Source organism: Nerophis lumbriciformis, linkage group LG21, assembly GCF_033978685.3.
Source record: "Nerophis lumbriciformis linkage group LG21, RoL_Nlum_v2.1, whole genome shotgun sequence".
In the NCBI taxonomy this organism is placed as follows: domain Eukaryota; kingdom Metazoa; phylum Chordata; class Actinopteri; order Syngnathiformes; family Syngnathidae; genus Nerophis; species Nerophis lumbriciformis.
The window spans coordinates 13,199,395-13,227,302 of NC_084568.2; the positions used below are offsets into that span (position 1 = coordinate 13,199,395).

Below are 27,908 nucleotides of genomic sequence, written 5' to 3' on the forward strand. Positions count from 1 at the left end.
CTGTGAAAATAAGTGAAGGAAGACATGTTACTATTAGACTGTCAATCAACATATTCTTGTCTCAATGTGCCACACATGAGAAGAATTAACTTAAAAAAATATTTGTCTTCATGCAGACTGTCTCAGAGCTTTTGTCGACATCATGCTCTTAAACTGAAACCGATAAAAACCGTACAGCAGGGGTGCCCATTACGTCGATCGCCAACTAGGCATCGAAAAATAGTCCTAAAAATTAGCGATCAGGAATCTTCACTATGACGTCACTTTCGTCACTTGATTGACATTCACGGCACCTGAGGGTCTTGTGAAATGACGCTGGCTGCTGCGAGCTCAGTGCGAAGGGAAAAAAAATACCGTCAGGTAGGCGAGAAACAGTTTTTATTTCAACCATACCTACTGTCAAAAGCTTAAAGACTGACCACATAGTTCCTGTCTTCACAATAAAAGTGCTGCTCTATGCTGCCTGCGCTAACAAAATAAGAGTCTCAGAACGCCGGCGCACAAGGCCGCAAGCCACGGAGTTTGTCGCCAATGTATTTCTTGTAAAGTGTATAAAAAGGAGTATGGAAGCTGGACAAATAAGATGCCAAAAAGCAACCACTTTCATGTGGTATTGGACAGAAAGGAGGACTTTTTTTCTCCTCCATTAAAAAATGTGGACCTTGTCAGCCCTACTGTCTGATTCCAATCAATGCAAGTAATCAGAATCAGGTAATACACCAACTTATATTCTTTTCTTCAGGAAAGAAAGGAATCTATATGTGTTAAACATTCTTGTATTCCATCCATCCATTTTCTACCGCTTGTCTCTTTTGGGGTTGCGGGGGGTGCTGCATTCGGGCATATTATTTAAGTTAAAGTACCAATGATTGTCACAAACACTAGGTGTGGCGAAATTATTCTCTGCATTCGCCCCATCACTCTTGATCACCCCCTGGGAGGTGAGGAGAGCAGTGAGCAGCAGCGGTGGCCACGCCCGGGAATAATTTTTGGGTGATTTCACCCCCAATTCATTAAACACCTTTTAACTTGTTATCAAAAACGTCTCTTTCATAAATAAATAAATATAATTTATATATATGAATGAGGTAGATCCCTTCGACTCGGTCATTTAAAAAGTAGCTCGCCTGCTGAAAAGTGTGGGCGACCCTGCTGTACAGTGTTTATAGTGTGATGTAATCAGGAGGGCTGTGAATCTTTGGACACGATTCGATTCGATTCTTGGGGTAATGATTCGATTCAAAATGATTCTCGATTCAAAATCAATACTTTTTTAATAACATTGGATACCAGTTCTATGATAAATAGAACTGGCCATAAAATAGATAAACAGCTCTCTCTAAAATGTGTTAATTAAAGATAGACAGATATGGGTTATTCAGGTCCAAGACTATATTACTTAAACAAAAACTGGTTTTGTTTAATAAAATGATTCCCAAACATTTAATAAAGTCAAATACAAATAAGGCAACTAGAGAAGTATCCAGCATTTCTCTTTTCTAAAGTAAATCTCTACAGCAAATATGGGAATCTACAACAATATGATTTGCCTGGAAAAAAAAAAGATTTTTTGAATCGATTAAGAATAGTTAGAAATAAGAATCGCAAATCTCTTGAAAATCGATTTTTTTTTTGACACCCCAAGTAATCATGTAATAATAATGCAAGTAACCATTTGAAAGGATATCAACTTTTATTTCTCACTACTGTATAATTACTGTACTGTAAATAACTTTTGGTTGTCCTAAATGAATAAACAAATAATTAAAATAAAGTGCACTTTTTTCCGAGTTGGAAAAACTAGGTCAGACGTTGTCTTTTTGTTTATTACCACAACCGGGACATTTGGCTTTGTAATCATATTTTTTTTCCTCCTAATTTTTCTGACTTTGCGGCACTTCTCATTCCTGTGTGTGTGTGTGTGTGTGTGTGTGTGTGTGTGTGTGTGTTGCTCTCCACCCACCGAGACAAAGATTGTGGATGACTGAAAAGAGGGCTCACTGCGTTCGTTTAATTCTACTGTAAAATGAATACGCTCAGGTGCTGAGAATGATGCAGAAGGGGAAATCTTTCTCCCGTTTTGAAGCAAGAGACTAACAATTGCAGGGTTCAACAATTCTGATTAGCCAACATGTCTGTCACTCAAATGCGGTGACGGCGTGAGAAAAAAAAAAAACTCAACAAAAAAAACTGATGCCGATTAATCGTACAGCTCCAATATATACTGCCACACTCACGTGCTCAGTTGGAAACGCACAAAGTTCTTGATGTTGTTGTAGATGCCTTTTCCCTCCTCGATGGCCGACCTGCCAGCACACGTCATCAGTGCACAAGATGGGGGTGGGGTGGGAGTGGGGGGAGAAATTAAACGACACTCACATGATGGTCTGGAAGTCGTCGTCGACCAGAATCATGTCAGCGGCCTCCTTGCAAACGTCGGTGCCCGTCTGGCCCATGGCCACACCAATGTCGGCCGCTTTCAGAGCCACGGCGTCGTTCACGCCATCGCCTGTCATGGCCACCACGGCGCCGATGTTCTGGAGACTCTGCGGACCAGAAAAGGGAGCAGAGGGAGGGGTACTCAGGTTGTACTTCCTGTCACGTCCAGCATGTGTGTGTGAGAGTGTAGTCACCTTGACGATCTTTAGCTTGTGTCTGGGACTAGCTCTGTAGAACACTGAGACCTGCAGAGACGAAAAGGAAATGTGCTCAGTGGCGTCCCCAGTCTGCAGTCTTAGGTTTTGTGTGTGCGCGCTCTCACTCGGGGGACGACACAAGAGAGCTGCTGCAGGTCCAGGTGGTCCACTTCGTCCCCTGACAAGCACTGACATCCTTTGGAGGAGAGGCCCAGGCGACTGGCTGCGCGCAAAGAGCTACTTTCAGCGTTGGCATCATGTGACAGCCGTGTGATGTTTGTAAACAAGGGGGCCATGTTGGCGACACACCATCAGTTAAGATCATTACGTCCCGCACACTAACCGATGGACACAGCAGTCTCCTGGGAGTCACCAGTGATCATCTTGATGGCGACGCCAGAACTGATGAGAGTGGCCACGGCCTCTTTGACCCCTGACCTGGGAGGGTCGATGATGCCAACCAGTCCCAGGAAGGTCAAACTGCCCATCTCAGGACCAGAGGCGAAGGCCAAGACTGAGGGGCGGGAGAGAGAGCGCGTCAGAGACAAAGGTGACAGCAATACTCCTCAAATAGCACGCCCCGGAAACATACTTTATCAGTATCATGCCGTGTCATGCTTTAAATACCGCCTTGAAAAACAGTGCATTACAAATTAATCATTTTGATTAAAAATAAATAAAAATCAGCACAAATTGTTGTATTAATTTTTGTAGCTAAAACTGTTTTATATATTGTGCTTCTGAGTTAATGTTGCTGATCAATTTGAATTTAGTATTATTTATTGAGTTTAGTCAATTTAATTTTTCATATATATACAGTCGAAGTCAAAAGTTGACATAATGTCATGGCTGTCTTGAGTTTTCCAATAATTTCTGCAACTAATTATTTTTTTCCTGATAGAGTGATTGGAACACATGCTTGTTTGTCACAAAAAACATTAATGAAGTTTGGTTCTTTTATGAATTTATTATGGGTCTCCTGAAAAACAATTGTCTGCACAGTTGCTCTTAGGACCTGAAGCTGCTTTGAAATGGCTCCAAGTGACTTTCCTGACTTTCAAGTCAATGATTAGTTTTTTTAGATCAGTGCTGAGTTCCTTTGACTTTCCCATTGTCGCGTTTGTAACTGACTGCATCACATGAGACCTATTTAAATTGGCTCAGAAAAGTCAACAGGTGTCGTCAATCATAATCACTCACATGAAGTTAAGAGGCCATACTATGAAGCTAATTTGATTTGATTGTAACTTTTCTACATCACCAAAATTGATAATGTATGTTGCTGTATGTATACTTTAAACCCAGCAGATTTGCTCACATTTTCAGTAGACCCATAATAAATTCATAAAAGAACCACACTTCATTAATGTTTTTTGTGACAAACAAGTATGTGCTCCAATCACTCTATCACAAAAAAATAAGAGTTGTAGAAATTAATTGAAACTCAAGACAGCCATGACATTATGTCCTTCACAAGTGTATGTAAACCTTAGACCACAATTGTATGTGTATAAATATATATACTGTATGTGTGTGTATGTATATCTATACACACACACACACACACACACACACACACACATATATATATATATATAAAAATTTATATCGAGAAGCACTGGTTTAACCTGACTCAAGTTGGCATGTTTTACCTCGGAGGCCTGCAGTACCCATGTAACTGATCTGCTGCTGGTAGAGCTCCATCTGCTGGTGGTTGAGCGGAAGTGCAGTTCCTTTATTGTAGTAGGAGCGGCAGAAGCGGATCACCTGCTCGTAGGCGCCCTTCACGAAAAAGACCCCCGCCTTGTCCTGACGTCGCAGAGGGGCAATATAATGTTGACACGTTAAAGAGGAACTGCACAAAGCAAACGTTGCCATGCGTCTGTGAAATTAATATGCTGCCATATGCTTAAAATGAGCAAAATATGTAAATCCATCCATCCATCCATTTTCTACTGCTTGCCTTTTGGGTATTACATGTTATTATGAATGGTTCTACATTACATATGTACTTACAGCGTGTATATAAAACCTTAAAAGAGGTGTTTGGATGTTTTTGAAGGGTCATAAAGGCTCAATAGAGCGACTCCTGTTGGCTCCATTGTTAGTTAACTTTTGCTAATGTCTATTTACTATTTAGAATGCATAAAAAAGTGTTGTGTTCCTGTCTTACATAAGGATTGTGGATAATATACAAAAAAAAGTGCAGTTCCCTTTTAAAGATGACTGCAGGCTTCAATTTTCTGCTTTACTGTGGCTCAACCACACAAATATTCCACAGCGTACTGATGCAGCCAGAGTGACCGCCTCTCCATCACAAACCAGGAAAAGGCGCCCCAGACAGGCGTTGCTGACCTGCTGTGTGCAATGAACGCAGCGCACCGCCATCCACTTCTTCTCCGAGGTAAAGGGATACTCCTCCTGGCGGACATACTCCTGCTGCAGGCTCTCTAGCCCCATCTGTGCATAACGCATGAGGGGGGGGCAGAGTTACAAGTGCACGGCGAGTGAGCGGGCCACGGACACCGCTGGTCTTTTTTACCTTCATGGCGAGGGCGATGAGTGCTCCCTCTGTGGGCCGTCCCAGCAGAGTCTCGTTTCTGATGACAGAGTCGTTACACACGCAGCCGACCTAGTGTCACACACACACACATTCTATAGTTAGCGGCTTAGCATCGCTTAAGCTCTAGTTAGCAAACATTTAACCAGCAAATGACCTCCACGATCTTGCTGAATGACGGATGGGAAAATCCATGTACCACCTCTCCATCCACCAGGACCTCCCCAGCCCCGTTGTAGCCCACGCCCGTAACCTGGGGTCCAGAGCAAAAAAAAATTACGAAAGCGACCAACATCGAGTTAAAGCAGGAAAAGAAACGTCACGTCAACGTGGTTTTCATACCTCAGCATGGAGGCCATCAGCCGTGAACATCTGCGTGACGGTCATCTCGTTCTTGGTCAGCGTTCCGGTTTTGTCTGAGCAAATGACGTTGCAGCAGCCTGGGGGCGGGGGATTATGGGGGCAGGGAAAATTACGCATGTTGGCCGTGCGGCTCTATTGATTTGTATCGTACCCAGCGTCTCCACGATGGGAAGCTTTTTGATGATGGCCCTTTTCTTCACCATGCGCATCACGCCAAGCGCCAGCGTCACCGTCACCACGATGGGTAATCCCTCAGGAATGGCCGCCACCGCCAGACTGAAAGAATTGAAAGGATTCATATTTTGACCTTTTCCACGCCGGTTAGTAGCAGACAGGCTAATATGCTGAGCTAAGTTACGTGAAAGAGATGGGATTTAGGGCTCTTTGAAGGGATCGTAAGGAGACGTTCTTTTAAAAGGGCCATTCAATAGACTGGCTTGTTCCAATATATATAATAAAAAATATAACGCTTTCCTCAAGGAAACAATCACTCGGAGTAATAAGATAAAAATGTGGTCAATAAATCAAAATGTATACATTACACCAATTCAGACGCAATTGGTGAGAATTATTTTAAAATATTGATATTCATCTAAGTTGGTTTTTGGTTCCATTGTAAACATTCCTCAAGATGGCGCCATTTCCCTATTCATTGACAGTGACGTCACTATGGAAGCTTATACCTTGCCATCACCCCCCAGCGGATTGCATGGAAATTCATCCAAATGCTACGTTTCCTATAAGTTTTGTTCACGTCTTTTGCAGTTGCTAACATCTCTTTCTTATTCCAAATACAGAAGCTAAAAGACTGCAGTAATTTCAGGTTCTTATTAAACCCCTCCCCTAAGTTAACTACCTGCGCGTGACTTCCTGCGCATGATAGCTTTCACATAAATAGAGCCTTCTGAGACGAGTAACTTGGTGATGTCGTTAATAAATAAAGCCAATAAATTCTGATTCTGAGAAGGCAGCATTGGGCAATTTGCATAAAGAACGACTCTCAAACAAACAAATTAGAACTGTGGATCGGTTCTCATCGTTCACTTGAGAGTCGTTCGTGACTCGTTCGCGAACGTCCCATCTCTACTGTGTGATGCAAAGTTCGGGTTGTCAACAGGAAAAACTGTGCTATAGACATTGGACCGAAACCTCAAGTACTTACCTAACGCCGATGGTGAACATGTCCAGGATCCTCTTTCCCTGCAGCCAGCCCACTAGCATGATGACCCCTGAGGGAGGCAGATGCAGCGTGTTTAGCGGCACGCAATGACACATGGCGACTCGGAATGTTCCCATCAGGGATTTATGCTGCTGATTCTGATACCAATCATCCATGAGTGGGATTGGCCAATACCGATCACATGTATCAACTGTCAGTTTGATGATTTCTTTAAGGGGAGTGCTATTGACAGTTTAACAATATCAACGCAATACTATATATTATATATAATATATTATGTTGAATAATGCTTGTTTTTAGAATAAAATACTTATTTATACCTTAAAAGTCCTGCTAATTTCTAGATATACAAATCTTAATATAGGATGTCTTATCAAGTAAAATTAACTAGCTGCATGTATATATAAGTTAACTAGTTTTTTGTATTTTTAATGTATACTTTGTCAGTTCTTTTTTGCATTGTAATGGCAACATCAAACAAAGACAATAAGTCTGGAGCTAAAGTCGTAAAGAAGTTTCTCAAGGGCAAAAAATAGGACTAAAGTGACAAAGCTGTATATTATTTTGCACTTTAAATCCATTGACAACTTAGTTAATAAACATATTCATTATTATTTAGTTGTTCTATATTAGCACAACGTACTTGTATGTAGTGGGAAAGTTGGGCCCCAAAGTCAAAGAGGTTAAGAACCCCTGCCTTAAGGGGGTGTCTCCACACACGCTGCTAGCTAGTCAACCGGGGGACTCAAAATAAATACAGTATAAGCCAAAAAGGGTCAGCACTTGTGTTTGCAATTAAAGGGGAACTGCACTTTTTTGGAATTTTGCCTATCATTCACAATCCTTATGAGAGACAAAAACACAAGTATTTTTTTAAATTTGTAATAATCAGCTCTGGGTGGCTAGCAATGCAGATAATGGGAGTAATCTATTCAGCTTCTAAATCATTCTAAAAAAAATGCCAACAATACACCATTTACATTTTTTGACCTCAATATTAACCAAGTATTACCAATATTGTTATTATAAGCACAAGTATTACCAATATTGTTATTATAAGCACTAGCACAAACAAACTATTTTTAGCGGTGCCATGGTCACAGAGCGCTAACTAGCTTATGCTGCAATATTGACATATTGAGCTGCTGCATCGCCTCTGAGTTGGTGAAAGTTAAATCGAGATTATAAATCATGCCTCTCACATGGAAATTAGTAAACTGTGGACATACCGTAAACTAACAAATTGGTCAACTTTGACATCAAGAAAGACACTTCTTTGTGGCAACCTTTTTTCAAGGATTTTGACCAGTGACGTGCAGTCACTAGAGGCAGGTGAGGCCCATGGAAATAAAAAAAAAAGGAAAATGAATTTTTTTTAATTAAATTGTTATATGTATCCAGTGATTATACTATAAAGTTATTTTCCATTTACCGTATTTTCCGCACTATAAGGCGCACCGGATTATTAGCCGCACCTTCAATGAATTACATATTTCATAACTTTGTCCACCAATAAGCCGCCCCGGATTATAAGCCGCGCCTACGCTGCGCTAAAGGGAATGTCAAAAAAACAGTCAGATAGTTCAGTCAAACTTTAATAATATATTGAAAACCAGCGTTCTAACAACTCTGTCCCAAAATGTACGCAAATGTGCAATCACAAACATAGTAAAATTCAAAATGGTGTAGAGCAATAGCAACATAATGTTGCTCGAACGTTAATGTCACAACACACAAAATAAACATAGCGCTCACCTTCTGAAGTTATTCTTCATTCGTAAATCCTTCGAATTCTTCGTCTTCGGTGTCCGAATTGAAAAGTTGCGCAAGCGTGGTATCCAAAATGGCCGGTTCCGTCTCGTCGAAGTCATCGGAGTCAGTGTCGCTGTTGTTCTGTGAATCCTGCCTTCCGGAAAGCTCGGACCACAGTTGTGACCGAAATATCTGCCCAGGCATTTACGATCCACTGGCAAATGTTGGCGTATGTCGTCCGGCGCTGTCTGCCCGTCTTAGTGAAGGTGTGTTCGCCTTCGGAGCTGTGTGAAAAAAGCCACCCGGCCTCTTCGCGTAAACTTCCCTTAACCACTCGCTCATCTTTTCTTCATCCATCCATCCCTTCGAGTTAGCTTTTATGATGACGCCGGCTGGAAAGGTCTCTTTTGGCAAGGTCTTCCTTTTGAATATCACCATGGGTGGAAGTTAGCATGGCAAGCTAGAACCACAGTGAAGGATGACTTCTCATTCCCTGTGGTGCGAATATTCACCGTACGTGCTCCCGTTCCACAGTGCGGTTCAGTTGCTGTGAAATACGGTAGTAATCCGTGTGCGGATGGAGAGATTGCGTCTTTTTATGACCCGGATCGTTTAGTAGGAGCCATTTTGTGGTCTTTACAGATGTAAACAGGAAATGAAACGTACGGTGATATCCGCGCGTTTTTTCTTCTTCTTCCGGGGGCGGGTGAAGCGCTTCCTGTTCTATGGGGGCGGGTGAAGCGCTTCCTGTTCTATGGGGGCGGGTGCTTTCCTTGGCGGTTGCTTGCGTAGAAGAAGAAGCGCTTCCTGTTCTACCGGGAAAAAAGATGGCGGCTGTTTACCGAAGTTGCGAGACCGAAACTTTATGAAAATGAATCGTAATAAAGCGCACCGGGTTATTAGGCGCACTGTCAGCTTTTGAGAAAAATTGTGGTTTTTAGGTGCGCCTTATAGTGCGGAAAATACGGTAAACTAACAAATTGGTCAACTTTGACATCAAGAAAGACACTTCTTTGTGGCAACCTTTTTTCAAGGATTTTGACCAGTGACGTGCAGTCACTAGAGGCAGGTGAGGCCCATGGAAATAAAAAAAAAAGGAAAATGAATTTTTTTTAATTAAATTGTTATATGTATCCAGTGATTATACTATAAAGTTATTTTCCATTTACCGTATTTTCCGCACTATAAGGCGCACCGGATTATTAGCCGCACCTTCAATGAATTACATATTTCATAACTTTGTCCACCAATAAGCCGCCCCGGATTATAAGCCGCGCCTACGCTGCGCTAAAGGGAATGTCAAAAAAACAGTCAGATAGTTCAGTCAAACTTTAATAATATATTGAAAACCAGCGTTCTAACAACTCTGTCCCAAAATGTACGCAAATGTGCAATCACAAACATAGTAAAATTCAAAATGGTGTAGAGCAATAGCAACATAATGTTGCTCGAACGTTAATGTCACAACACACAAAATAAACATAGCGCTCACCTTCTGAAGTTATTCTTCATTCGTAAATCCTTCGAATTCTTCGTCTTCGGTGTCCGAATTGAAAAGTTGCGCAAGCGTGGTATCCAAAATGGCCGGTTCCGTCTCGTCGAAGTCATCGGAGTCAGTGTCGCTGTTGTTCTGTGAATCCTGCCTTCCGGAAAGCTCGGACCACAGTTGTGACCGAAATATCTGCCCAGGCATTTACGATCCACTGGCAAATGTTGGCGTATGTCGTCCGGCGCTGTCTGCCCGTCTTAGTGAAGGTGTGTTCGCCTTCGGAGCTGTGTGAAAAAAGCCACCCGGCCTCTTCGCGTAAACTTCCCTTAACCACTCGCTCATCTTTTCTTCATCCATCCATCCCTTCGAGTTAGCTTTTATGATGACGCCGGCTGGAAAGGTCTCTTTTGGCAAGGTCTTCCTTTTGAATATCACCATGGGTGGAAGTTAGCATGGCAAGCTAGAACCACAGTGAAGGATGACTTCTCATTCCCTGTGGTGCGAATATTCACCGTACGTGCTCCCGTTCCACAGTGCGGTTCACAGGAATATCAGTTGCTGTGAAATACGGTAGTAATCCGTGTGCGGATGGAGAGATTGCGTCTTTTTATGAACCGGATCCTTGTCGCTTAGTAGGAGCCATTTTGTGGTCTTTACAGATGTAAACAGGAAATGAAACGTACGGTGATATCCGCGCGTTTTTTCTTCTTCTTCCGGGGGCGGGTGGTTGCTTACAGTAGAAGAAGAAGCGCTTCCTGTTCTATGGGGGCGGGTGCTTTCCTTGGCGGTTGCTTGCGTAGAAGAAGAAGCGCTTCCTGTTCTACCGGGAAAAAAGATGGCGGCTGTTTACCGAAGTTGCGAGATCGAAATTTTATGAAAATGAATCGTAATAAAGCGCACCGGGTTATAAGGCGCACTGTCAGCTTTTGAGAAAATGTGTGGTTTTTAGGTGCGCCTTATAGTGCGGAAAATACGGTAACTTCACCAGTTTTAGATAATTTTTATTTAAAATCGCTGAATTTTCACATTTGCCGTTCAAATACTGAGAAGAGACGGTGCGGTGAACAGCAGCCAGTTGAAGCACATCACTGCGTTGTGCTTCACCATGGATTGCGGACTCGGCTAACTGCTGGCCTGCTGTGCAGTGAGACCGTATTGCTATATGAACTATATTATACATTTCCATAGTTTAGTTAGCTTAGTTAGTGTATTTTGTCAACAACTGTATGTGTGTAACGTATTTCTTGTGCTGAGCGATCATAAAACGGCTGCAAAAGACGCACTGGCTGAGGCTCACAGTAATCCCGCCTCCTGCACCTCCGCCGTAGAATGCACCCCCTGACGGGAGTGTTATATCAACTAAAGCCCACACTTAAAACTTTCCATGTGCAAGATTGAATCTATTTAAAAAAGTTATTTCATAAGAAGCCAAAAAGTGCAAAAACAATAATGTTCGTGTTGGAGGACTTGTGAATGACTGCAGGGCCACAACATTAGGGACACCTGCAGACTGCAGGTGCACCTAATTCACAACTCCTCCAACACAAACATTATTGTTTTTGCACTTTTTGGCTTCTTATTAAATAACTTTTGTAACCTATTTTTATGGGCTTTCCTCTTTGTGATGTTAAGTTCCTGTTATGCGCTGTTATACAGTATATGCCTTGAGCTCTTATTTTGAAGGCGCTAAGAGCGGAGTGATGACACGTTGGAGTGGAGCGGAGGTTTTTGAAAGAATGTAAATAAAGTGGTCCTCGTGTAAACTGCCTCCGTGTTTGTTATTTTGTAGTTTCATACAGTATAGGCGACATTTATAAACCCTCGGTTACACTTTTTTAAATAGATTAAATCCTGCACGTGGAAAGTTTAAGAGAGGGCTTTAGTTGATATAACACTCCCGTCAGGGGGTGCATTCTTCCAGCACAACAGCGGCGCATGGACTTCATTTATAAGTAAAGGTAAGACCATAATAACGTTTTTTTTTATTAAATGTGCTTTTTTGTGTGCTACAGTTTGTATGTGTAAAGTTAAAGTTAAGTTAAAGTACCAATGATTGTCACACACACACTAGGTGTAATGAAATGTGTCCTCTGCATTTGACCCATCCCCTTGATCACCCCCTGGGAGGTGAGGGGAGCAGTGGGCAGCAGCGGCGCCGCGCCCGGGAATAATTTTTGGTGATTTAACCCCCAACACAGCGTGGCGAAGTTGGTAGAGTGGCCGTGCCAGCAATCGGAGGGTTGCTGGTTACTGGGGTTCCATCCCCACCTTCTACCATCCTAGTCACGTCCGTTGTGTCCTTGGGCAAGACACTTCACTCCTTGCTCCTGATGGCTGCTGGTTAGCGCCTTGCATGGCAGCTCCCGCCATCAGTGTGTGAATGTGTGTGTGAATGGGTGAATGTGGAAATACTGTCAAAGCGCTTTGAGTACCTTTAAGGTAGAAAAGCGCTATACAAGTATAACCCATTTATCATTTAATTCCAACCCTTGATGCTGAGTGCCAAGCAGGGAAGAATGCTGGTATGAGCTTTTAAACATAACCCGTTAACTGCTGCCAATCAAATGGTGAATAAGATACTCTTTAGGGTTCACATGTTTGTAAATCTGACTGGGATGAAGTCAGTGCCTCACCAGCCATCAACCTCACCGCACGTCACTGATTTTGACTAAACGTGAAGATATAAACATCCCATCAGTCGGCATCCCTGTGAGAGCTGACATTGTACAGTAAGTGATTGTCTTATTATGTTAATGAAGTGAAGTGAAGTGAATTATATTTATATAGCGCTTTTCTCTAGTGACTCAAAGCGCTTTACATAGTGAAACCCAATATCTAAGTTACATTTAAACCAGTGTGGGTGGCACTGGGAGCAGGTGGGTAAAGTGTCCTGCCCAAGGACACAACAGCAGTGAATAGGGTGGCGGAAGCGGGGATCGAACCTGCAACCCTCAAGTTGGCCGCTCTACCAGCCGAGCTATACCGCCCCAATCAATTGTATATCTTGTTTAGAAGTTAGCAATACCGCTACATGATGCTTAGTGTTTCACTAAAGCTGCATCTGTTTAGCAAACAGCTTCTAAAACTTGTAGATTATCCTTCTTATATTCAGAATCAAAAATATAAGGTTCTGCATCAACATTTGTCCCAAAGTAGTCTTTGTTGTCTCTCATGAAGTCTGCCATGATTAGTGTTGTTGTTGAAGGGGAAAGTGTAAGTTGTGATGCGTAAAATTAATACTCCGCTGTAGGATGGCAATCGAAAACAGGTTCTTGTTCAGAACCGGTTCCCAGATTATCAATTCCTTGGAATCGCTTGCCATTTTGTCAAACGATTCTCTTAACGGTTCTTCCGGGTGGGGATGACGTCATTACGCAACGTGTGTAATGACGTCAGGTCCCAAAACGGCGGCGCCTGGTCGGAACGAACACTAACATTTTACAAGAGAAGACTGCAACAGCGCTACTTGTAATAATTCTACGGCTGCTATTTCATCAAGAGGAAGACATATGAGCAATATGCTGAAAAATTTTAACACCCAGCATGCAATAATTATAAATGAAAGTCGCGTTTTTAACCGCTCTTATCTAATGCCAGCAGCAGTAACACCAGCACGTTATCTGAATACAACAGGTACTAACTAACATCGCCTAGCATGTTAGCGCTATTATTTGTTAAATGGAAAAGAATGCCTTCCTATTTAGATGAGCATGACGAGAAGCAGATTCTGACGATTCTCCGAGCCCGGCACTCCTGTTCACGTCTGCCGCTAGACGAATGTCACCGATCGGGTGTCGTGGTTTGTGCAGCCCTTTGAGACATTTGGGATTAAGGGATATAAAAGTAAACTTTCATTGATTGATTGACCGAGCAGCGACTAAGTTTATGGTCAAAAGCTTGCACCTATTTGCCACAGTAGACATTTGTAGTAGTCAATTGTAGTCAGAAAAAAGTTGCATGTTTTCCTTCCACCAGATTTTCGCCGTAGGTGGTGAAATCCCTACATTTCTTGCAATAGCTTGTTGAGAAATGTTGTTCTTAAACTGTTGGACAATTATATGGACTTCTGCTTATTTATGCATTAGAGAGCCATACAAAAAAACATGTGTTCTTGTTTTGTTTTGTTATTGTCAATAGTGCTGGTGTGTGTTTGTGAGTACGTGTGTGTATGTTTTCTTCTGTTCGAAAACAATTTTTTTGTACAGCACTTTGTGTTTGCCACTTGCCTGGGTATGAAAAGTGCTACATAAATACAGTTTGATTTTATGTGATTCTTGTCCTACATAAGGATTGTGAATGATAGTCGAAATTCCTTCCAAAAAGTGCAAATGTCCTTTAAAAAAGATATTAATCGGCAATTGTGATTATTCATGAAAATTGGCCGATATCGATCAGAGGCCGATCGATTGGCTCATCACGAGAGACGGCCACACGTGTCATACTGACTGACCGATGATGCCGAAGGAATAAAGAGACAGCTGCTTCCCCAGGAGGTCCATGCTCTTCTGCAGCGGCGTCTTCGGAGCCTGAGGAATACAAATAGTAAATAGGTTGAGTGTGTGTGTGGGATCCCAGTGAGGTAAAAAAAAACAAACAGAAGAATTGAAAAATATCAGCTCGGGGCCCTTCTGGGAGTTCGGGGGCAACCCCCTCCTGAAGTTGAAGGGATGTTACAATTTTTAAGATGCCTTGGAAGGCATTTCCTACATAGAAATTCTGTAAAAACACAAGAAAACTTACCAATGTTTTCTATCTATTAGATCAGGGGTCTCAAACTCAATTTACCCAGGGGCTGCTCGAGGTAAAGCCAGGATGAGGCTGGGCCCTATTGACTTTTGAACCTTGTGACTAAATGTGTTGATGACTTCTACCAGCAGCTATGGGGGCTCACAGCTAAGATAGGCCTTAATTGATTATAAATGTCAAATTGAATGTAATTTTTTTTTTAATTTTTCACACTGTTTGTTTCCCCAAGAGATGAGCAGAAACACTTCTGCTTGCAGCGTGGTCTGACTGCATTAACAAAATAAAAGGTTTCAAAAAAGTACCTTGCAAAAGAAAAAATGTACTTAACACACCAATTGATACATTTACAGAATTATTGTGCTTTGACCTAAAATACTGGTCAAAATTGTCCCAAGTTGTATTTCACCAAAAATGTGAGGATTTTTGCATTTACTGTAATTAACAAACATTTATCTTATACAAAAAGCACATAGTCATTGCTGATAAAACAAGTTTATCAGAGAGAAAACTGAATTAAAAACAATTTAAACGGAAGAACTGAGGGTATTATTTTCTATATTGCTATTTTTTGTAAAGTCATTGTTATTGCTATTGTTTTATTTGTTGTGGTTTGTATGTTACCAATTTACATCCAGTTTTTTTTTTTATATTCAAAGTTAAGTTTTGGTGGTACAATAAATAATTTTGTTCTTAAAATAATGAATGATTGTGTAATTAATCGTGATTACAATATCAACCAAAATAATTGTGATGATTATTTTTTGCCATAATCGTCCAGCCCTAATCACGATACCTCCAAAATGTGCTGTATCAGCATCAGAACATCCCTATATTTAATTAAGTAATTCTTTGGTGTACCCCTACATAGAGCCCACATACCACTACAGTTTGAGAATCACCGGGCTAGAAGAATAGCGAAATTCTGCTAAATAGCGGACGTCTGGAATCCCTGGTGTGTGTGTGGGTACATACGTACCTCCTCTGCTTGCATCATCTTGAACACCTCCCCAAACTCTGAGTTCTCTCCTGTTCCGATGACGATTCCCTGCCAGACAGCAAGGAGAAAGGAACGCTGAGTGCCGGAAGCTTCCAGTGTGGTACACGTGCGTCGTGTAGCTACCTTGGCTCGGCCGCAGCGCACCAGCGTGCCCATGAAGGCGATGTTGCTGCGGGAAGCGATGTCTCCGTTGGTAGCGGCCGGCTGGTGAGTGGTGGACTTGGAGCAAGGCGCTGTCTCCCCTGTCAGACTGGACTCGTCCACAGAAAGGTCGCTGGCCTGGTGGATCAGGAGCGTCAATTAAGGCAGCGGGGCACTTGTCTGAGCGGCGCACACACGATCACGCGCACTCACCTCAAAGAGGCGGAGGTCTGCCGGGACCCTCTCCCCCACTGACAGACAGACGGTGTCTCCAGGCACCAGTTCTCTGGCCAACATGTGCTGCGGCTGACCTTGCCTGACACTGAAACGTCACCTAGAGGTCACAACATGTATCTGCACATTCCTGAGGAATTCACGAGGGCCGCACATCATACCAGTGACATTCCGGAGGAACCAGCTTGCCGAGCTCCTCTAGAGACTTCTCCGAGCGATACTCCTAAAGAATCAACAGAGGGGAGTGTTTGGGAGGATTTTTTTTCCCATCATGCACCATGCGAACCTGCCACTCACCTGGACGAACGCGACGGTCACTACGATGATGATGGCCTGTCAGGGCAGCAAAAACAACATCAGTCTGTCTTTTGGTAGGGACACTACACTATGCTATTGTCTCACTCGATCAGATTTTCTTTGATGGCGACATCAAGGAATCAATCGAGTGAGTTTTTGAGAAGGAGCGGCTCTGAACGTACCACAGTGATGCTGATAGCGTCATCAAGCTGGCGCATGAGAACGCTGATGACGGCTGAAGCCAGCAGCAGCAGGATGAGCGGATCTTTAAACTGAACAACATGAGTACACATTAATACTATATTAATATACACATCATTACTATTACATTACTATACACACATTACTATTAGTACTAGGGGTGTGGGAAAAAAATCGATTTGAATTCGAATCGTGATTCTCACGTTGTGCGATTCAAAATCGATTCTCATTTTTTTTTAATCGATTTAAAAATTATTATTTTATTTTTTTTAATGCTTTTTTTTTTTTAATTAATCAATCCAACAAAACAATACACAGCAATACCATAACAATGCAATCCAATTCCAAAACCAAACCCGACCCAGCAACACTCAGAACTGCAATAAACAGAGCACTTGAGAGACACAAACACGACACAGAACAATCCAAAAGTAGTGAAACAAAAATGAATATTATCAACAGTATCAATATTAGTTACAATTTCAACATAGCAGTGATTAAAAATCCCTCATTGACATTATCATTAGACATTTATAAAAAAATAAAAAAAATAAAATAAAAAAAAAAGAACAATAGTGTCACAGTGGCTTACACTTGCATCGCATCTCATAAGCTTGACAACACACTGTGTTCAATATTTTCACAAAGATAAAATAAGTCATATTTTTGGTTCATTTAATAGTTAAAACAAATTTACATTATTGCAATCAGTTGATAAAACATTGTCCTTTACAATTATAAAAGCTTTTTACAAAAATCTACTACTCTGCTTGCATGTCAGCAGACTGGGGTATATCCTGCTGAAATCCTATGTATTGAATGAATAGAGAATCGTTTTGAAATCGGGAAACAATCGTTTTTGAATCGAGAATCGTGTTGAATTGAAAAAAAAAAATCAATTTTGAATAGAATCGTGACCCAAGAATCGATATTGAATCGAATCGTGGGACACCCAAAGATTCACAGCCCTAATTAGTACATTCATGTACTGTACATACATCACTACTGCATTAATATACGCACATCATTACTACTAGTCCATTCATACAAATACATTACAAATACATTTTTATATACTAGAAAATTCCCACGGAAATCTGTGACCTGAACTTCTGGCATAAAACGTTAGCATTATAGTATAAGAGACGTTAGGATACCTTCAAGATGGCGCTGAGTGCCAAAATCCATGATTTTTAGGTTCAAACATACAAAATTTGCTAAAAAGGTAGCATAAAACATTAGCATGCTAACGTTAGTACAATGACAAGTTAGCATACTTCTAAGATGGTGCAGAGTATTAAAATACACTATTTTTAGGTGTAAACATACAAAAATAGCTAAAAAGCTTGCATAAAACGTTAGCATCCGAATGTTAGCATTATAATAAGAGCTGTTAAAATATCTTCAACATGGCGCCAAGTGTTAAAATCCATGATTTTTAGGTTTGTACATACAAAATGTGCTAAAAAGTTTCCATAAAACTTTAGCATGCTGAGACATTACTATAGCGTCACATTAGTGCCAAAAATCCGAGCGCATAAAAACTGTTATCGCGCGCTGATTCTCCACTTCGTGCGCGCGCGCGACATCCTTTTGCGCGCGCGTGGTGCCTTTTTGCGAGCGCGCGGTGCCTTTCTGCGCGCGCGCCATCTCGGTCTGTGCGCTCTCTGTGTACTCCTGGCATCTCTCCTTGCGCTGTCATGTTTCTTTTTGGCACTTTGGGGGCGGGTATGCTTAGACGGCCCCTCCTTTCTGATTGGCTCTGAGCATTTTTCATATGACCAATGATTCTCCAGCGTAGCAACGTTGTAGCCATCTTACCTCGGACAGCTAGCCTCAATCATTACATTGATGTCAAAGGTACATGTACTAATTAAATTACCATAACTTGCTCGATTTTCGACCAATTTACAAACGGTTTGCCTTGTTACAATTCTTATTACATGTAGATATGACATAGGATGCTGTACCTGTTGAAATGACCTCTTTCGTTTAAAAAAAAAAAAAAGACTTAGTTGTGCAACATAGTTGTGTAGGGTCAGTGTTAGTCAGTTCTCTGATTATTTTAAACTGTTTCAGAATACATTATTAAAAGGCTATTTTTAACATTTTAAAAACAAAATTCAAAGATGATTTCATTAATTTTATGGCTGAATCAAAAGAAATTCCATAAATTAGAAAACAAAAGTTCAAGAAGAAGTGAAAATATCAAATAATGTTATGGTTGGATGTTATTGCGGGTGGACCAGTTCTGGCTGAAAGATGTGATTATGGTGTTTGTTGTCTTATTATTTATTTGGGTCACATTTTGTATTACCCTGTATTGTGTTTATGTGGTATGAAATAACCTTCATCAGCGCGCGACATGTTTTTATCCACTTCTTCCTCCGTAAATCTTGATACATATTGACGATGACCCGCCCTGCTATACTTCTGATTGGCTCGGAGCATTTTTCGCCTGACCAATCAGAAAGAAGGGGCCGTCTAAGCATACCCGCCCCCAAAGTGCCAAAACAAAACATGACAGCGCACAGACCGAGACGGTGCGCGCGCAGAAAGGCACCGCGCGCGCGCAAAAAGGTGTCGCACGCGCGCACGAAGTGGAGAATCAGCGCGCGATAACAGTTTTTATGCGCTCGGATTTTTGGCACTAATGTGACGCCATACATTACACACAACATTACTACTAGAACATTCATACACGCCCATATTACTATTACTACTACATTAATATAAATATTATATAAATATAGTATGTGTATAGAGGCCATTGTAAATTGGCAGCCATGTTTCCATCAGTCTAAAGTCGTTATTAGGGGTGTGAATCTTTGGGCACTAAACGATTCGATTAAGAATCCATTCTCCATTCAACACGATTCTCGCAATGTATTATTTGGTATAACAATTATAATGAAACTTTTTAAAAACAGGTTACAGTTTAGAAAAGCTCCTTCTGGTTGTATAGAGATGGCCAAAAAACGACTTTTTAGAAATTGATACTTAAAAAATAAAAATAAAAACATTTAAAAAAAAAAAAAATTCTTGAAAATAATGAATCAATTTAGAGACAGGATGAATAAGAATATAATTTTTTCTTTTGTGCACCCCTAGTGGCTACAAATGTATCTCACCACCACCATGGGTAGATATTAACAATGGATTGAATTTGGGGCTGCAACTATCAATTATTTTAGTAATCGAGTACGATTAGTAACGATTTTATTCGATTATTCAAATAATCAGATAAAACAAACTTTAACCTAACCTCAATATTTAAAAATAGTTAAACAAAATCTAATTCGGCTTGCCATAACCTCGATTATCTTTTTTGTAATAAACTTACGCAATTAACATCGAAATGTTGATTGCACACTTAAAATGTGTGCATTCATAACATTTAAAAAAAAGTTCCAGGCACTCCATGCGGGTTAAGATTCTAAACAATAATCGAAGCAACAGATTAGGAATCAAAGCTTTTATCTAATTAAATTACCCGGTAATTGGTTAATCGGTCCAGCCCTAATTGGATTTATATACTGTAAATTCCGGACTATAAGCAAGTACTTTTTTCCTACGCTTTGGGCCCTGCGGCTTGTAAAACAGTTTGGCTGATTTATAGATTTATTTTTCGCCGACAGCCATAATGGACATAGTTTTTTTTTTAAAAACAGGCAAAAACTTTTGAACAAATTCGCTCACTGCAGGTGCTGCAGAGCCCTTCAGTTTAGACTGGACTTCTGACCAGAAGTACAAGTTCCGTTCCATCTTTCAGCCGTCCATAGCGTTTCAACTCATATAGTCATCACCCATGTGTGATGTCTGTAGGAGTGTTTTCATGCATATCTGTACATGCTATCGTAATGTGCTCAATCTAGTGTCGTTAGCTTTAGCTCATATGCTAACACGTTTACAAGTATCTGTGTTAAAATTACTAACTTACAATGGCATTTTTTTGTATTGTTTCAGTTTTGTAAATTCACCAAAACGTCACCGTGGTGTTATTGAGTCTGTTTAGCTGATTGGAGAGCTCGCTTCCGCAGCTAGTGGGTCCATGACGGTGACTGTTTTGTTTGATCAGCCATTTTACTGCCGTGTTACAGACACCGTTTGGAAATAATAAAAGCATGTAAATAAACAATTACAAAATATTTCTGTGTAAATAACTAATTTCACAACGAATATATCTGCGGCTTTTAGTCCGATGCGGCTAATATATGGAAAATATTTGTTCTTCTAAAATTTAGTACGTGCCGCTTATATACCGGAGCATGCTACAGTCCTTGAAATACGGGCAGTGCCTTTTCCTGGAAACCGAGAGTGCTTCACACTGATTTGGACTAAGATTACACTGCAAGCCGAAGTGGCCCAAATCTGATTTTTTCCAAATCTGATTTTTTCCAGCTGACTGTTTACACTGCAAGTAAAATGTGATTTTTATGAGACTCCAGTGTAAACGCGCACAGGAACCAACGTGGCCTCGACTTCACATGCAAACAAAGGAAGTTGACCGGGAGGAAGTCGCTACTATTACAAAATAAAATAAAAATCACATCACCTTAAAAATGTGTGTTTTTTACGTGAAAGCAATATAATGAATGAATGGATGTATATAGTGTAATATATTTGAGAGGGTTTTAATCTTTTTATGGCTGATAATAAGAGGAGACACGGACATCAGCGTGGATCTGCGGGAGCTTTATTTTTCGATTCACACGTAAGCAAATGCGCCACAGCGTCTTTCAGCAATTGCTATTCTTCAGAATCAAAATATACTGTCATGTATTACATATAGCCTATTATTTGCGCACTACTGACAAGTGATGCACCGATAATTCGGTCGTCTTAAATGAAAATCAAAACCGGGTGTTGTGATGAAATATCCATTCCCGCTGGCGACTGAGTTTTTCCGGCGCAAACAAATGACGTAGCTCGCCCAAAGCGGACGAAAAAAAAGACAATTGGGTCAGGTCGCATTGCGTTTAGACTGAAGTCGCATTTGAAAAGATCAGATTCCAATCGGATTCAGGATGACCTCCTGACATGGTCTGAATCTGATGCCAAAAGATCAGATTTATTTCCCCTTGGGGATTAATAAAGTACTTCTGATTTGAAGCATTTTGTAGCATTTAGACTGGCAAAGAAAAACAAATCTGCGTCGCTTGAGGGCAAAAAAATCTGATTTGGTATGCAGTGTAAACAGGACCCATGCTAAATCTGGTTCCTGCGCCTTTGGGTCGTGGAAGGAGCCCGTTCAGAGATCCCTGCCTTCTTGGAGTCAATAAGGGGGCGCTGGAGCATCCCCGCTAGTGACTCAGTAGTTCTACTGGGAGACTTCACACCCATGTTGGCATTAATCGTGTGAACTGCAAGGGAGTGTTTGGGTGAAACAGACGCCCCGATCTGAACCCGTGGGGTGTCATGTTATTGGACTTCTGTCCTAACCTGTTTGTCCAGAACAGCTTCCCACTTGCTGACTCAAGATGGCTTGGGGCCATGTGACCCGGGGGCTTACCTGGGAGATGTACTTCCTCCACAGCGGCTCCTCTTCGCTGATGTCAAATTCGTTCCAGCCATGGTAGATCCTGCGGCGCACCACTTCCTCCTCGCTCAGCCCATACTGAAGGTTGGCCTGCAGCGTCGACACAACAAGACAAGCGTTCAGCCTCCATCTTGGTGTCGGGCGCCAAACAGTCATTAAAAAGTTCAAAGTGCCGGAAAGCCACAGACATGTCATTTCGTGCATGGGCGGGACCACGGTGTGCTCCCCATACCTGAAGAGCGCACGCCACTTCATTGACGGGCAGTTCACTCGCTTTTTTGGAGCTTAGCACAGGAACCATGTTGTCATCTTCACTGTTCTCTTGTGTGTGGGAAAGCTGCAACACACACACACACACACACACACACACACACACACACACACACACACACACACACACACACACACACACACACACACACACACACACACACACACACACACACACACACACACACACACACACACACACACACACACACACACACACACACACACACACACACACACACACACACACACACACACACACACACACACACACACACACAGGTCACTGAGCAGCAACATTGGCTGGCACACCGTGACATCATATAGACAACGGTGGATTGCATTATCATCAGCTAGAGTCAGTGTACAGACTGTGTGAGAATGCTGAAGAGCTAGAACTGAAATGCTGTACAGGCGGGGGAGTAAAGGTAGGACTTTCTCTACAATATTCCTAATTATAGGCGTAACAAAGCACGCTTTGTACCTTTGTATCAATGTCAAGGCTCGGTTCATTTTCGGTACAAAATTCAAACCATAGAAATACTTAGCCATCCATCCATCCCTTTTCTACCACTTGTCCCTCTCGGGGTCATGGAGGGTGCTGGAGCCTATCCCAGCTGCACTCAGGCGAAATGCGGGGTGGGGTACACCCTGAAAAAGTCACCACCTCATCGCAGGGCCAACACAGACAAGATTCACACTCACACACTAGGACCAATTTAGTGTGTTGCCAATCAACCTATCCCAGGTGTAATAAACACAAATGTTTCACAAGAAATACATCTACAAGGTTCACCACACGATAGTCACTTGGATGATATATCCTAAAAAATTTCCTTTTAGGACAGTGAAACAATGCAGACAAGTACAGCAAGAGCTTGACTATATACTAAAGTCTTTATTGTGTGTGTGCGGCATGAGTAGTTGCAGCTTGTAGGTCTTATCTATCAATCTTGTTGTTTACGTCCGGATGGTTCAAGGGACCCACTTTGATAGTCATCTTTTTTTCCAAAGGCTACAAAAACATTATTCAAAGACAAATGTTTGTGTTATTATTCGTTATTAGCATCAACATTTCAGCTTTTCCTTGCAACATTATGCCTTTTTACTCAGAGTGCTTTAATTTGATTAACAAATGCAGTACAACCTCAGTGGCTTTGTGGTTAGTGTGTGCGCCCTGAGATTGGTAGGTTGTGAGTTCAAACCGCGGCCGAGTCATACCAAAGACTATAAAAATGGGACCCATTACATCCCTGCTCGGCACTCAGAATCAAGGGTTGGAATTGGGTGTTAAATCACCAAAATGATTCTCGGGCACGGCCACCACTGCTGCCCACTGATCCCCTCACCTCTCAGGGGGTGAACAAGGGTATGGGTCAAATGCAGAGGACACATTTCACCACACCTAGTGTGTGTGTGTGTGTGTGTGTGTGTGTGTGTGTGTGTGTGTGTGTGTGTGTGTGTGTGTGTGTGTGTGTGTGTGTGAGACAATCATTGGTACTTTAACTTTAAATTAACAAACTTAATTGGCTATTATTTTTTAGTGATAGAGTGATTGGAGCACATACTTGTTTGTCACAAAAAAAATCATGAAGTTTGGTTCTTTTATGAATTTATTATGGGTCTACTGAAATTGTGACCAAATCTGCTGGGTCAAAAGTATACATACAGCGATGTTAATATTTGGACCCTCGGCAAGTTTCACTGCAATAAGGCGCTTTTGGTAGCGATCCACAAGCTTCTGGCAAGCTTCTAATTGAATTTTTGACCACTCCTCTTGACAAAATTGGTGCAGTTCAGCTAAATTTGTTGGTTTTCTGACATGAACTTGCTTCTTTAGCATTGTCCACATGTTGTCAATGGGGTTTAAGTTAGAACTTTGGGAAGGCCATTCTAAAACCTTAATTCTACCCTGATCTAGCCATTCCTTTACCACTTTTGATGTATATTTGGGGTCACTGTCCTGTTGGTACACCCAACTTTGCCCAAGACCCAACCTCCGGGCTGATGATTTTAGGTTGTCCTGAAGAATTTGGAGGTAATACTCCTTTTTCATTGTCCTATTTACTCTCTGTAAAGCACCAGTTCCATTGGCAGCAAAACAGGCCCAGAGCATAATACTACCACCACCATGCTTGATGGTAGGATGGTGTTCCTGGGATTAAAGGCCTCACCTTTTCTCCTCCAAACATATTGCTGGGTATTGTGGCCAAACAGCTAATTTTGTGTTTCATGTGACCACAGAACTTTCCTCCAGAAGGTCTTATCTTTGTCCATGTGATCAGCAGCAAACTTTAGACGAGCCTTAAGGTGTCGCTTCTGGAGCAAGGGCTTCCTTCTTGCATGGTAGCCTCTCAGTCCATGGTGATGCAAAACACGCTTGACTGTGGACACTGACACCTGTGCTCCAGCAGCTTCCAATTCATCGTAGACCTGCTTTTTGGGGTTTCCCGGGCGACTCTTGATCATCCTGACCAATTTTCTTTCAGCAACAGATGACAGCTTGCATTTTCTTCCTGATTGTGGCAGTGACAAAACTGTGCCATGCACTTTATACTTACAAACGATTGTCTACACAGTTGCTCTTGGGACCTGAAGCTGCTTTGAAATGTCTCCAAATTACTTTCCTGACTTGTTCAAGTCAATTATTTGTTTTTTCAGTTCTGTGCCGAGTTCCTTTGACTTTCCCATTGTCGCGTTTGTAACCGAGTCTAATGACTGCATCACATCAGCCCTATTTAAATGGGCTCAGAGAAGTCAACAGGTGTAGTCAATCATAATCACTCACATGAAACTAAGAGGCCATGCCATGAAGCTAATTTGATTTGATTGTAACTTTTCTACATCATCAAAATGCATAATTTATGTTGCTGTCTGTATACTTTTGACCCAGCAGATTTGGTCACATTTTCAGTAGACCCATAATAAATTCGTAAAAGAACCAAACTTCATGAAGGTTTTTTTGCGACAAACGTGCTCCAATCACTCTATCACAAAAAAATAAGAGTTGTAGAAATTATTGGAAACTCAAGACAGCCATGACATTATGTCATTCACAAGTGTATGTAAACTTTTGACCACGACTGTATATATACACACAGACACACACATATGTTAATACTAATTAATAACATTTGTTTATAAATGTATGTCTAATTTTTTTTTTTAGCCTTTTTAAAGAAACATATCATTAAAAATGCTAATTATTCGATGACGTCATGGTGACCACTACCACAGATATCTTGGCAGTCTAGGTGAAACCCTGCTTTGAACACAATATAAAGTGCTATACAGAAATGTATATTAGGGCTGGGCGGTTATATGATCATGATCGATGATCGCGATTAATCTGAGTTTGATCACAGTGATAGGCTGTTGGCATTTTTACTTTGATCAAACATGGCGGAAATGTCTGTTAAAAGAGAGCAGTAGTAAACAGTATGGAAGCAACGATGCTTAGTATAATCCTCCACGGAACAATTAGCCTTTATTGACCGTGATTCTGTGTGTGTGCCTGTGTACTGTACGTTTGTGTGTGTTCCTGTGAAAGTGTGTCACTGTATGTGCGCAACCATTCTGTTCCAGCATCTCGAAAGTGGTTAATGTTCAATCAGCGTTGTGCCTCTTCCACCTTACGAATGCTTCATTTATTCATTTTGTGTCCCGCCGGCAGCCATTTTGTGCTTGCTCGTATTGAAGAAATTGAGGAAGCAGGTTTCGTATCGCAGAAAGTTTGTAATTGTGATAAGAACAGATTTTTCGAAAATAAAATTTAAAAAATGCCAAAGCGGACTTACTTCACAGCGGAGGAGAAGACCACTGTACCTCTCAATCAGCGTAACCTCTTCCAAGAGCACACACACACGGCTCCCTTCCCTTTCCCCCTCTTTCTCCCTTCTCATGGTGCAGCCCAGCAGGACTTTTGACAATGTTAATGTACTGTAAGCGGATTTTACTTTTAAAATGTTTATAATGGCAGCAATATAGTTGCTAGAGATTTTTTGTGATTTCTGGTCGTTTGTGAAGGCACCAAAGGGACTATGTGGGTGCGTGCGCGTGTTGTGCAGAGCAGCGCATACAGGACAGTTCCGGTTGCTGTTTTGTCTTGTTAATAGATAATAAATAAACCTTCTTGTTATGTTTGTTTGATATACAATAGGGCTAGGCTATATGGCAAAAAAAATTATCACAAATTGTTTTTGTCCCTTGCAGGATTATACCGAGTACCACATCCCTGCTTACTGCTGCAGTATCTTGTAACAGACATTTCCGCCATGTTTGATCGAGCTAAAAGCTGACAACTGTCATTTTGTTTACTAGAGGTGCAACAGGTAACCCACACTACGGTCCGTACCTCGGTTTTAGGGCCACAAGTTTACTTCTTTTACGGTGAGGGTAAAGAGAATAACTTTTTTTCCCCCTCCCTCTCAAAGTTCTTTTTTTTTTTTGCTTGTCGTCACAAACTTCATTCTGCAGTAAAACAAAAGTATCATTGGTGTACTGAGTACTATAAGACTTGTATTCCAAATTAACATTTACTAAACATTACTTTCAAATGGTAAATTATTGTTTGTATTTTATGATTACTTGTATGCATCAGTGTTTCTCACCAGTGCTTTGGTGAACGGTAAGCGGTGAACCAGATTGTGGAGTTTTTTTAAACCCAAGTACCGGTACTATAGCTTTTATTTAATGAAAGTACATTAAAGTGCAGTTTTAATGTGTACCAATACATATAACAAGTTAAAAAATTATTTTAGGAACAAAATGTTTTTTATCCACAAACTCTGAAATTATTTGAACACAAAGTACATGTTAAATCAGAAGAGTTTAATCTTTGCAGAAACATAAGGTAACACTTTAGTATGGGGAACGTATTCACCATTAATTAGTTGCTTATTAAAGTAACAAAGACTTAATTTAGAGTTATTTGGACACTAGGGGAACATATAAGGGTTAGGTTTAGGGTTGGGGTTAGGGTTAGTTAACTCTTAGTCAATGGCTTACGGGTTGTATAATAAGGCCATGCAGAATAAGGCATTAATAAGTACTTAATGACTAATTAAGAGACATGGTTCGCACGTAGAGGTATAGTTGGCGCGATCTAAAAGTTCACAAATAGGAGGGGCTCAGATGTCGAGTTTCCAATACATGTGCAACACTTCTTGTGTTAATTGTGTGAATGTGAGTGTGAATGTTGTCTGTCTGTGTTGGCCCTGTGATGAGGTGGCGACTTGTCCAGGGTGTACCCCGCCTACGGCCCGAATGCAACTGGGATAGGCTCCAGCACCCCCCGCGACCCCGAAAGAGACAAGCGGTAGAAGATGGATGGATGGAAATGTAATGCCCCCTTGTGGTCAGAGAGACACGGCCACAGATGCTTTAATCGCTTTATTAACGCGTGGCAACAACGCACAGTCAGCACATTCTTCTAAAAGCTGCTGTCGCCCACAACGCACGCCTGTCGCCCAGTCTGCGTGTGGGATAACCAGAACTTGAACAA

The 27,908-nt window shown here is 41.4% G+C and overlaps 1 protein-coding gene across 3 annotated transcripts in view; it reads right to left on the reverse strand.

The window, feature by feature from the left end:
- Positions 1 to 27,908, reverse strand: part of atp2c1 (ATPase secretory pathway Ca2+ transporting 1) — a 63,707-nt gene that overhangs the window by 6,185 nt on the left and 29,614 nt on the right. For all 3 annotated transcript variants that reach the window (XM_061982945.1, XM_061982946.1, XM_061982944.1), the window contains exons 2-22: positions 22,368 to 22,472; positions 22,109 to 22,225; positions 16,578 to 16,667; positions 16,396 to 16,431; positions 16,260 to 16,321; positions 16,078 to 16,186; positions 15,847 to 16,002; positions 15,703 to 15,771; positions 14,431 to 14,506; positions 6,722 to 6,788; positions 5,711 to 5,835; positions 5,539 to 5,636; positions 5,354 to 5,449; positions 5,179 to 5,268; positions 4,992 to 5,096; positions 4,289 to 4,445; positions 2,980 to 3,150; positions 2,762 to 2,859; positions 2,634 to 2,684; positions 2,380 to 2,546; positions 2,238 to 2,306 (exon numbers count right to left, since the gene is read on the reverse strand). In XM_061982945.1, the coding sequence (XP_061838929.1) occupies positions 2,238 to 2,306; positions 2,380 to 2,546; positions 2,634 to 2,684; positions 2,762 to 2,859; positions 2,980 to 3,150; positions 4,289 to 4,445; positions 4,992 to 5,096; positions 5,179 to 5,268; positions 5,354 to 5,449; positions 5,539 to 5,636; positions 5,711 to 5,835; positions 6,722 to 6,788; positions 14,431 to 14,506; positions 15,703 to 15,771; positions 15,847 to 16,002; positions 16,078 to 16,186; positions 16,260 to 16,321; positions 16,396 to 16,431; positions 16,578 to 16,667; positions 22,109 to 22,225; positions 22,368 to 22,436 (2,078 nt within the window). In that variant the 5' untranslated portion in view covers positions 22,437 to 22,472. The remainder of the gene's footprint in view (positions 1 to 2,237; positions 2,307 to 2,379; positions 2,547 to 2,633; positions 2,685 to 2,761; positions 2,860 to 2,979; positions 3,151 to 4,288; positions 4,446 to 4,991; positions 5,097 to 5,178; positions 5,269 to 5,353; positions 5,450 to 5,538; positions 5,637 to 5,710; positions 5,836 to 6,721; positions 6,789 to 14,430; positions 14,507 to 15,702; positions 15,772 to 15,846; positions 16,003 to 16,077; positions 16,187 to 16,259; positions 16,322 to 16,395; positions 16,432 to 16,577; positions 16,668 to 22,108; positions 22,226 to 22,367; positions 22,473 to 27,908) is intronic.